The sequence below is a fragment of the Salarias fasciatus genome, chromosome 13 (genome assembly GCF_902148845.1).
Source record: "Salarias fasciatus chromosome 13, fSalaFa1.1, whole genome shotgun sequence".
Taxonomy (NCBI): Eukaryota; Metazoa; Chordata; class Actinopteri; order Blenniiformes; family Blenniidae; genus Salarias; species Salarias fasciatus.
In genome coordinates this window covers 25,069,549-25,082,113 of record NC_043757.1, presented here as the reverse complement: position 1 = coordinate 25,082,113, position 12,565 = coordinate 25,069,549, and the positions used below count along the sequence as shown (strand labels likewise).

General features: G+C 46.0%; 1 protein-coding gene across 1 annotated transcript in view; it reads left to right on the top strand.

The window, feature by feature from the left end:
• b3gat2 (beta-1,3-glucuronyltransferase 2 (glucuronosyltransferase S)) overlaps positions 1-12,565 on the top strand; it is a 41,783-nt gene that overhangs the window by 20,336 nt on the left and 8,882 nt on the right. The window contains exon 3 of the mRNA XM_030107343.1: positions 11,781-11,929. Within this exon, the coding sequence (XP_029963203.1) occupies positions 11,781-11,929 (149 nt within the window). The remainder of the gene's footprint in view (positions 1-11,780; positions 11,930-12,565) is intronic.

Below are 12,565 nucleotides of genomic sequence, written 5' to 3'. Positions count from 1 at the left end.
AAAAAGGTGGGGAATCGATTATCTACACCAGGTTACAGTTGTGTAGTTGAAGGCTGAATTTCCTAGTCTGGATCATATCATGACATAATAATGTAAGCTGAGCTCAATACCAAGAACTCTGCTCATGCTCGTCGTTGCTTTCAGTATATCAATTCATCTTCATGTTACCTACAGCTCATCCAGTGGGGAAAAAAATGTTTGTTTTGAAAAACATCATTCATAGCTTTTCCACTCCAAATATTTGTTTTTATCAGGATTTCCTCATCAATCACTTGATTGATAATCCCATAAAAGACAGTGACCCTCACACTTAGAAAACAATTGCTCTACTTAAAAAAAAAAAGACAACTTCACATCCTTTGATTTAGCAGGACACTTGTGATTTATTCCTTTGTACCTCACACCATTTTAAAACCGTCTTCCATTAGTGAGTTTAAAATGTACATCTATGACCACAAAATCTGACTTTTTGGTGTCTGGATGTGAAAACTGCACCGTTTTGCTTCCATCAGGCAAATCTTGTCACCAAAGGATTGATTTCCTCTTAGTGAGTGAAGATTTCATCAAAATTCATTTTTGCTTATCCAGAGTTTAGGACAAGCATTGGAAATGGTCCATTCTGTGTTCACCTTCAAACTAAAACTCCAATGGTCTTGTCAAGGTTTCTTGCTTTTTATTCTCATTTTCAGTTTGATTCACAACATCTGAAGATGTCTGATTTGTTCAGCATCACGTCATTTTTAGAGACGCCTTTGTGATTGTGGAGAGACGTTTCGTCAGCTGGCTCACCTCGACTTTTCTTTATAGATTTTATTATAAGATATTTGCTGTGTTGTACCTTCGCTCAGGCCAGGTAATCTTTTCTGAATCTCTGAAACAGCTTTGACACTGATGTATTTCTTTTTAGCTATATTCAGATTTATTTGCTGTAACTCTCAGATGTGTTTGATAACTTGCTTCCACCTCTGTCATGTCAGATTGTTTTCGTGAAAACACATCAAAAACGTTCATTGGAATACTCCTGTTTGTGCTTAATGGAACCTGTTGTGGATATTATTAGATAATCATCTGTAAAACGACTCTTTATTTGCATGAGCATGTCTTTTAAGTCGCTCCATGCAGGATCTCAGTGAATCAGGTTCTTTTCTTATTGGAAGTTCTGAAGGTTTTTGAAAGGAGAATGAGAGTTTTCGGCCATCAGGCTCACAGTCTCATTTCGGGAGGCCAGCACAGTCTCTCTCATTTATTGTTCATTGATTGTCACGCTGGTGCTAGAACAGGTTGCTCTCTGATTTCGGACTTGATTGGTCTATTGATGTGCTCTTGGGCACGACATCATCTTCTCAGATTCTTTAATGTGAGAAGATGCCTCAGATTGCCCAATAAGGTCAGAGTTTCATGTTAGAAGACTCTGTTGCCCAGTTCTGATTAAATCACGACCGTGCTTCGGTTAATTAATGAGTGATTGGCAAGTGGAATCATTTGAAGTCAGAAATCAAGAAAATCAAAGAGTACATGAGAGAAAAATGAACGTGGTAATGAAATGCTGCAGACGCTTCCAGTCTTCGCTGGATCTTTTCTGAGTGTACTTCACATCTGGATGTTTGGGAGAGGAGCGACTCTGACTCTCCGGCCATGTGGCTGAATCAGGACCGCTCGGAAAACGGTGGGAAATATGCAATTTCAGCCTGTCTTTAAAGCCCTCGCTGCTTTGTGGAAACATGAAAAGACTTTATCGATCAGCCCGCTGATTACAGAACCGCTGCAGCCGGCCGAGGCGCCTCGCCACGTTGGCTTTCATCAGAGCAGAGAAGAAAGCCACAACAATACAAGCTGCTCTTTGTGTCTGCCAACTCACCTGCGCAGATCAGAAAGCTTTTCCACTGGGCTTTTTTGTTTTTTCGTGGATTAATTTGCCATAAAATGAGATCTCGTCTTTCCAATTTAATGTTCTGACTGTTGCGCCTCCACACAGGAGCTGCTGTGCTGCTTTGCCTGATTGTTTATTCCTGAGATAAATCACCGCGGAGGATCGCAGGGCGTCAAGTGAAACGGCGACGGGCCTGGAGGAATCCGAACAAGAGGAAGCAGTCGAGTCGAGCCCAATGAGTGTTTTTAGATGCAACACGAAAGACTGACTCGATCAGTCAAATAAGTCTGAGCATCAGTTTGTAAATCTTCAGTACATAATAATGACTTAAATATATGATTAAACGCTCAGTTGACTCCACCTCATCCTCAGCGTAATAAGCAGATATCGACTTTGACCACAAGAAGTCACTGTTTCCCTCTATCGTGGTTATTTGTACCAGTTTGCAAATCATAAATCAATGGAAGATGATCATACAGAACCAAAACTGTCTCGGCAAATATACGGACTACAACGTTGGTGCACTATTCAGTGAAATGCATCGGTTTATTGCCTTTTTTTCAACAGCAATATCTTGAAAACAAAGAAATATGAGCTAAGCATTGTTTCTTTAGTAGTTTATCTATATGTAGTGGTTGTGATGGGGATGGTTGCTCTTTATTTCGAATGCCTGATTAGACCTGAAAACTGCAGTTCAGCCAAATTTGAAGGATACTTTTGGCTCAATTCTATTGGTTTGGAATGAATTTCAATATTACACTCTGACATTAATCATTCAATTCCACTTTATTTATACAGCAGCAAATACAACACAGACGTCACTTCTAAATAAAAGCTGACTTTGAAAATATTTTTTTTTTAGAATCTGTTAACAAAAACACTAAAACATAAAAACAGACTAATACTGGAATCAGTACTGATGCGTCTTTACTGCTGTATACTGTATTTAAACATTTATTTTCTTTTGTCTAACATGGAAACACATTATGTTTCAATGGCTGATGAAGTGATAGAATCTACTATATTTGTACTTTCTCTCAAGTTTTTTAGAACCATTATTTATTTTATTTTAAAATCAAATAAGAAACGAACCTGTTTTCATATTATCAGCAGCCCAAATGAATATTACTTCAGAGCTGTCGTCTACCGTCAGCACTAAGTGTTTTCCTTCCTTTTGCTCTGACCTGATGTCTGCCTGCAGAAAGCTTTTCACGAGAGAAACAAACACGCACAAAATAAAACTCTGGTAAAACTGTTTTACTGACCGATCACAGTTGGAAATCAGATGTTAAAGTGGAACATTTCCTCCCGGGGTTTTTGTGGGTGAGAGTGTGAATAATAAACATCCAGTGTCCACAGACTTTAAACATGAATGAGCTTTAATGGTGCTTCATGTCTGCTGGATGTACAAACATCTTCCTAATGCCGATGTTTAACCTCGATGAAAGCTTCCCCGGGAGAGCCGAACATTACTGTGAATAAACAACTTCATTCAAGGCTGAGGCTGGAGATGTCTCCATTCTGAGTTCATCACAGGAGCTTTAATGCAGACGTCAACCAGACCGAGTGGAGAGAGGAGCTGCATCACTGTTAGACACTATAATCCACCGTGAGAGGCGTCGCGGAGTTTGCTGAGGAGGGTCGGTTGGTCTGTCGGTAGAGCAGATTGTTGTTGACTCGGTTCTCCATCGCTCCACGTCCAGGTGTCAAAGCGTCCTTGGTTCTTGGACTATTTGTGGCCCAGACCCTCAATGGTAGGCGTCTCCATCTGCGTGTTACAGATCGATCCACGGACAGTTTCAGCTGAAGCTCCGTTTACACGACAATGGAGCCACTGAAGGTGCAACTTCTTGAAAACAGCTTCCAAGGTGGAACTTTTCTAAAATGCACATCTCCCTTACATTGGGGGAATATGCAACTTTTTAAAAATACCCAAACTCCATCTCTCAGGACACGTGTGAAAATGCAGCTTTTTGAAAATGCTCCATCTCCATGGAAATGTTGAAAAGTGGGATTTTTTTGAACACGCTCCAACTGACCTTTAAGTTTTCACCTGAAACCCAACACAACACTCTGGAAGGTTTCGGTCAGATGGCTCGACGATGCTCTGGACCTGTCTGGAGTTGTGTGGTTCAGCGATGTGGCTGCATCTGGGCCGGTGAGCGAGCTTCCTGCCCTGCCCGTGTGGTTATTACCCCCTAATGGAGAGCGAGGAGCGAGCAGACGCCCCCATCAGTCTGTTTACGTCTTCATATCTCCTGAGGAAGAATCCAATCAGAGCAGCGATCAGCACCGCGTCCCCCCGACCCCGCCAGAAAATAATTCATCACACTGACCAAATAATAACACCCTGCCGGTCGCCACTCGTTATCCCACTTCACCTGGGCGCGCGCGCACACACACACACACACACACACACACACAGTGTATTCAGCATCTCTGCAGAGGAAGGTTTTCTTAAAATGGGATTCAGAAATAGTGACTGTGTCCGTTGCATGCTTGTTACCCTTTTCCAAACACACACACCCTGCACACACACTCGCACACATGTTCGCACATGTTTACTCCCGGGAATAACTTTAATTACAGCGTGATAACAAGACTTTTCCACCTGCCCCGCACCTTTTCTAGCTCCTTCGACGTCTCATCCCTCCACATCCAGGGCCGCCTCGTCTCTCTCTTTACCCCCCCCCCCACACACACACACACACACACACACACACACACACACACACACACACACACACACTTGCGCTGTAATTATCAGCCTCACTTTTACGCCGCTCTGTATAATTACACTGTCGGTTTGTGAGGTTGAGATTTACTGCCTCTGCTGCATCACGCTGCGGTTTTTTTTTTTTTTTGCTTGAAATTCCGCGAGGACAACAGCGGCGTCGAGCCCTGAACTTTATTCTCTCTTAAATTATTATTCATGGGATTTACAATGGGCTTGTGTGTAGAGCGCTGAATGAGTGCCAGTGCGTGTCCTAATAGTATTGTGTTATACTGCGCTGTATTGTTAGCGAGCCACTAAAGCGCCCCCTCCCTCCATCACTGCTCTGTCTCATTTAGCGAGACACAATGGAGCCCAGACAATGACAGTGTGGAGGACTATTCACCTCAGTCTGATGTCACACACACACACACACACACACACACACACACACACACACACACACACACACACACACACACACACACACAGGGTGCACCTGCTGGCACTTCAGATCACACAAGTACCATGCATGTTTTGTGCAATTTTCCAAAAGAACCAACCAGCTGCAAAAAAAAAAAGTACACGCGTGTGCACGGAGTAAATAACACCCTCACACACGCACACACAGACACACACACTCCTGCACAGACCGTGGTTGAAGTGGTGCTTGTGCCTTGGGAACGCTCCCTGAGATGGGGACATGAAAGTGTTTAACCCCGAGTGACCCCGCTGTTGATACCTGGCCGCTGAGCTGAGGAGAGACTGCTGTAGGAGCTGAGAGCGCGGCGTGCAGACGCTCCTGCAGAGCACGGCACGCAGATGCTCCTGCAGACCGCAATGTGCAGACGCTCCTGCAGAACAGGATGTGCAGATGCTCCTGCAGAGTGCGACGTCCAGACACTCCTGCAGACGCTCCTGCAGAGCCCGACATGCAGACGCTCCTGCAGAGTGCGACGTCCAGACACTCCTGCAGACGCTCCTGCAGACGCTCCTGCAGACGCTCCTGCAGAGTGCGATGCGCAGACGCTCCTGCAGACAGTCCTGCAGACACTGCTGCAGACACTCCTGCAGAGTGCGATGCGCAGACGCTCCTGCAGAGCAGGACGTGCAGACGCTCCCGCAGAGCGCAGACGCTCCTGCAGACGCTCCTGCAGACGCTCCTGCAGACGCTCCTGCAGACGCTCCTGCAGACACTCCTGCAGAGTGCGATGTGCAGACGCTCCTGCAGAGCAGGACGTGCAGACGCTCCCGCAGAGCGCAGATGCTCCTGCAGACGCTTCTGCACAGCACCAACACAGCAGAGCCGGGGGAGTACAGGACTCAGGTCCAGGTCCAGGTTGGCCGATTACTGTAAAAACAAAACATTTCTTAATTCAGTTACTGTGACACTCCGCTGCAGGGATGATCCTCAGATCGGCCATAACATTAGAACCAGTGGCCTGAAGCCACCTCCAGCCTCCAGAGTGTCGAAGGAATGGCTAAATGTCAAGGTCTGGAGGAGAGCATGACTTTCATTCTATTTGAACTCAGACTGTTTCTCCATGTGGAAAACCAACATGACCAAAACGGACCAGGCAAAAGACGGAACTCCGTTTATGTTTCCATGCACTGTGCGTTCATGCTCTGCAAATATGAATGCAGTTAATCACAGTTCATTCGTAGAATTCAGGCTATAGTGTTTGTCTGTGTCTGTTCCAGGAGGATCTAAAGCTTGCTCCCGTTTAATGGCACTTGAAGCGTTATTCCCAGTGAATTACCTACAAATCCCAGTTCTGTGTACCGAATCTCAGTGAATCAGGCCCAGTGAGTAAACAGACCGAGTAATTCATCTTTAAACATCCACATAATGGAAAATAATTCTGAAACCAGAAGGTGAAGACTTTAAAACAGACCCAGACTCCAGAAACCAGAATGACTCTCATGGAGGCTGGGAACTTAACTCTTACTGTACTTTCATCTCGCTGTTTTGGACCCGATCAGGACTCGTTGAAACAGAACTCGAGTCTTCAAACAAGATCCTTCAAACTGGACTTAGCACTTCTAAAAAATCCTAAACTCATCAAACTACTCCTGCAAACTACTCTGTTTTTATTGTCTTGAGCTCTTTAAACTGCACCTGAAGGGTTCTGACCAGACCTGGACTGAACCTGTTGGAGACTCTTTCAAGTGATCTCACATGTTCTGAAATAAACCTGAATTCTTGGGATTAAATCCTTTGACCTGATGAATGTTTCTGCTTTTTATAAAGCTCTAGGTTTGAACAGGGTAAAGGAAAATTCCAGTCTTATCCCCTTAAAATCATTTTAAGTGTTTCTGCTGGTTTTTGAGTATCACTGAGACCTCAGGCCGTGGTCAGGGTCACGCAGTGGTCTTCCTCATGCAGTGGACAGATTTCCACTAGTTTTTTGTTGTTGTTGCAAATATAAGTGAAAAATAACCTTTAGCTTCCAGGTTTTCCTGACTTCATCCAGAGCCTCACGCAGGTGAATCAAACCAGTTTTTCTCCATCAGTGCTTCACCTTCTGCACCCATGTTGTGAGGTTTGAGGCCCGCCGATGTGGATCAGGTGTAAAGCGGGCCAGAGTGGGCCCAGATTCTGGTCTGTAGTCCCTCTGGGCCTGCTCGGCTCCGATAGCAGCCATCTCCATGTTACAGCGTCTGGCTACAGGTGAGGAGATGTCTATCTTGTAATTGCTCTGGTATCTATCGGCTCCACCTGAGCTGCATTTATCTGTGTGATTAGCCTGCAGTATCGCTCACACAGCCGTAATGGGCCTGACTCCGGCTTAACCTAAACGCCGTGCGCGTATCATATCGGTTTTTGTGTGCAAAAATGGAGATTCACCTTCTTCTGGGTTTGCGGGAGTAAAATATGGTGGAATTAAAGCGTTTGCACGGAGTGGAGTCTTCACATTTGCTGTGTTTCCGTCGGCGGTGTGTTTCGGAGCTCTGGCCTGGCCTGTGATGCTGCAGAGCCCCGGAGCAGATAATCAGCCGAAGCTGTTTGCATGTCTGCAGCTTCCTCCTCCTCAGACTGACCCGCTCTGACTCCGCCGCTCCTCGGAGGACCGCTGCCGTGTCCGCCGGCCGTGTGTCGCCGCCCCGGGATAGCTGCGGCCTCGGAAATGCTCGCCCGTCCGCGGGAAAGGGCCGGAGAGGGAGATGGGAGCGGCCTGGGGCGGATGTTTACTGCCGGGTGAATTCCCACGCCGAGGCGCTGATTGCCGAGGCGTGCCACCCACAAAGCATTTGCATAAATAAATATTCAGTAATTATGCCGAGACCTTGTGCAGGGAGGATAGCGCTGGTTTCTGCAAATATTCTCCTGTCACGCTCACAACGGGAAACTTCACCGTCCCTCCGAGCGCCGAACACCAAGACGCCCACACTTCAGTTTACACTGTTACAATGGAGCGTTTAGGGACTCCACTCCAGTTTCAACTCGTTTACCGCCAGTCGCACCTGATGCGTTTAATAAACTCTCTGTTTGAGTTTAACAGAGAGCAAAGCTAACAGCTACATAACGCTAAGCTAAGCCACGCCTGTGCTGACACAGCTCATGGCTGCGGTGTAAAGATGAGCCAGACTCGGTGTTTTCAGTGTTTCTGGTGGCGTCTCCGTCTGAAGCGGCGCTCTGTTGTCTCCGTCTGACAACTGGCTGCTCAGCAGGTGGAGCAGAGGGAAGAAGGTGTTGATGGGATTTGTTCTCGGCCCGGCGGGGGGTCCTCCAGCTGGGACGGGGGGTCTGGAAGGCAAAACAACACCAAAAAGAAAGAAATGGTGCTGTGAGCTCTGGTTCACGAACAGAAAGGGAAACACTGGGTCTGAAGCATTACAGCTGATTTAAAAGCTGAAGCATTCGGACTGGAGTGTTCCCTGCAGACCTAATACTGTATTTTGTTGTTCTTCTTTGTGGTTCAGACACAAAATGCTGAATTAATAGTCAAGTTCAGTGTGATGAATGTTACGTCTTAACTAGAGAAACGCTTTAGTATTTTGAATTTGTTACAGGGAGAGTTCTCCAGGAATGACGACCTTTCCTCTGAATAATGGAGACGTTTCACTAACAGCAGTTAAATCATATCAAAATAAAGTCATAAAATGAAATCAAAATAAAGTGCATGTTTCCACTGTAATGTTAATCAGAAAACCGTTATTTTAACTTCATTTCAGTTTAGGTTAGGACAGAATGTGCCCTACATGATGCACTAAAGCGTGGAGGATTTTATAAACTTCTCCAAGTCGCTCTTTCAATAATGGTGACGTCAACATTTTGAAGGGAAAATACACAAACTTAGAAGCCTGGGTAAGATGTTTCTATTTAGGGAGATACTGAAAAATAAGAAGCTTATCTCTGAGTTTGTTTTTATTTTTTTTTTTCTTCTAATAAACATGGGAAAGTGAAGTCAGCTTTGCGCTGCCATATAAAATGTGTAAAACTGCACTTTCCGGGCTTCATTGTTGCTCAGTGAAGAGCAGACGCAGGCTAATCCACTTTAAAGTGATTCATGGTTTTCATTACTCCAAGGTTACTTTACACGAGCCTCACCTCTCAGCGCCTGATGAATGTAAATCAAATGAAGGTATATTGTTGACCCCACCACTTTGTCGAAGCATGTTTTCTTCACGGTTTCCTTTTTTCTGGGGACGATAACAGCAGACAGACTTCAACGATCGGCTCTTGTAAAGTTAGTTGGAAGAACATGTTTGATGTTCATTTGTATGGCAACGGCAGAAAAACTGAGAATGACGTATAAACACTCCGGGCCACGAGGTGGCACTGTTGGTTGTTTTAGTAATGATGACACACATAATGCACATCGAAAACACGACAAAGGTTTTGAGTTTTCGCAAATTAAATGTCAGCGGGACCTCAGTCCTCCGATCATTTATCTTCTTCACTTAACGTCTCATCCCAGAATCTAGAGTCGCCAGTCAATTCAAGGATCTTTAGATTCTGGGAAGAAGCTGGAATATGAGTAGAAAACCAACAAAGGAAGAATGTGCCGACTTTGCCTCTGAAGATCCCAAAGTGTTGAAGTGATGGATGACTGGATCCAGTCTGAATATCTTTAAAGGAGTCATATTATGCAAAATTCACTTTAAAAAGGTGTCTTTACAGTCATATTGCCTCCCAGAGCCTCTGTATGAGCCCCCAGAAGTGAAAAATTCAGTCACCTCCCTCAATTGCGCTCTTTTAAGGAAAAATACACTCAAACACGCGATTCTGAAATCTTACTTTTGTCTACATCAACAAGAGGAACACCACGCGCCCCCCCCCCCCCCCCCCCCCCACCCCGGATAGGTGGTTGTAGTAGTATGCGTTGCTGTAGCCTCATTAAGATGTTCAAATTTGAAAATTGTGTTTTTCCTCCTTGTCTCGCTATAGCACATATTTGAAAATGAAACTGAAACTTAAGCTGAAACGGTAGAGGAGACGTGCCTCTGACTTTTCACCCGATCAACCCATCTCTCATCATTCGTGTCCATTCCGTACCTCTCCTGGTCACTCATCCATCCTGTTATTCGTCCTTACAGCTGAGGCCGACCCTGAAGCAGAGTTCTGACTTCTCACTCTCCTTTCACATTCGTCTGATTAGATTCTTAAATGGTCAGAAGACGTTTGGCTTCCAGACCATGAACTGGTTCCTTCAGGTACTAGATATTGATACCCAACAGGACCAGGTGTAGCTGATGATACCTGCAGGTGACTCAAGAAGCTTTTTTTTACTCACCTCATTACTAAAGAGAGGATTCCTGCAGTGCAATTTCTGTTTACACTTTTTAAAGTGGAAATGAAGCATCAACAGCCTCATCATGGCATCTGCAGCATCTGTGGCATTTATTTCCAGTTTGGAAGCACAGATTTTTAATCCCGGGATGCCGTTGAAGGATATTTTGTAACTGCTAATGTGGATCGCTGAGCACCTGCTCATGCATGTGTTGCTGCGAAGTGAATCTTTAAGTGGAAATAAAAACTCTTATACGCTAGAAAATGAGACTCAGTTGAAAAGTGTGACACTAGTGTAAAACAATTACGACAGAAAATCCATAAAAGCAGCATCTTTCTCAACCTCGTCTGTGATTCTTATCAATTAGCTGTCGTTAGTTTAGAGGAAATGAGGAAGTTACCACAGAGAAACAGTTAATACTGAGGCATAAACAAAACTTACCAGTCCTGTAATCTCGTGTGTTTCAATGAAAGTTGGTGTGTGTGCTGTGAGGATACGGCCGAGGTCAGGCCGGGTTTCCATCCGACGGCGTGTGCGTGCGTGCCCGGCCCGCCGGAGCACCGCAGAGGGCCGAGGACCAGTCAGCACCATTTGTTGACGTTGAAATACGCCTTCCTGACAGTCAGCAGCTGCAGTTTTACAGCGACTCCGGGCAGTTGAAGCTCGTCTGAGGCCGCGGATCTGGCTCTCCAAAAGCGGCGGTCGTTAAAAATGCAGAATGACTCCCTGTGACAGTCACGCCAGACAGACGAGCCGCAGCCTGCCGGCGGAGGACGAACACAAACCAGGCCGTCAGCGCCAGGCGGGGGCAGCCGGCCGGGTTTTTTTTTCCTGAAACGTTTGAAGCAAATCGACTCTCGGAGGAGCCAAATATAGGGACAGAGTAGCCATTAGGAAGAACGCTCGGCTCTTCCCCTCCTCTGTCTTTGTCTCCGGATGCTGCGTTCTGATATCAAAGGGTTGGTGAAGTGGAAGACGTCGCTCGCCACCTCCGGCCTCGGGGTTCCACAACACATCGGATGTGCGAATGACGTGTTCTCCGAGCACATCCAGACGGCACAAGGTTAAGTGCAGCCGCAGCGCCAGGGATTTCGATTGTTTCCTTCGCAGTCTGCACTGGCTCCAACCCTCCAAATTTGTTTCTATAATTATGTTGTCAACCGTCACCAAGTTTTTATAATCAGATGGATTAAATCTGGTGGCGGGCCAGAGTTTTAATTCCCACCTCTGCGACGGCGCATCGGCTTCTTCTGTCTGACGCTCTCATCTGAAGCACAATCATGGCGGCAGAATGGCGGACCCCCCGTGGTGAATGAGTTTTATATCAGCCCATAATACTCATTAGACAGACTAATGAACTCTGTCATTTTCCGCTGTGACTATGAGAGGCTCGTAATGTGTTTTTCTTCCACGCCGGCTGACAGTCCTCACCTCTTTTTTTCCCCTCTCTGTTCACCTTCAGGCTTCGCGGTGAATCTCCAGGTGATCCTGGCCAACCCGCGGGCGCAGTTCAAGCGGCGGGGCTCCCAGCCGGGGATGCAGGAGTCCGACTTCCTCAAGCAGATCACCAAGGTCACTGAGCTGGAACCCAAGGCCAACAACTGCACACGGGTCAGTGTGCAGACGTCGACTCACTGCTGAATGTCAAACCGCAGCATGGCGTGTTCGCTGGGCTGTAGAGCGGCCTGGACTCGGTCTGGACTCAGTCTGGACTCAGTCTGGACTCGCTCTGCACGGAGGTGAAGACAAATCCATCATAAAGATGTCTGACCAGGCTGGTGTGTTAGCGCTGCAGTCATATACTTAACAGCGTAGGTTAAGTCGACTCATTCCCCCAATGTTAGCTTGATTTTATACTCCCGTGGCAAGACGTCTGATCGAAACACTCGAATCTTGTAGTTAACAGGTGTGACCAGTGAGTTTGGGGTGTCAAACATGAGGCCCGCTGGTTAAGACCGGCCCACAAGAGGCTCCGGTCCGGCCCGTCAAACCACCAAGTGAATGGGGAAAATATTGTTTTTATTTTTTAGCAAATCTCATAAGAGTATCAGACAGAACACAACTCTGAGAGCATAGCTGAGATGTCGGTGATGCTGCCATGAAAGATAAATTTGAAAAGTGAAAATGGAGACAAAATAAAGAGGTGCTGGTATTTTCTGCCTGTTAAATATGGAACAAGGATGCTGTTTCACTTTCCATATATTTTCATTGGGAAAAAAATAATAACAGATATTGTTGCTGCAGCAT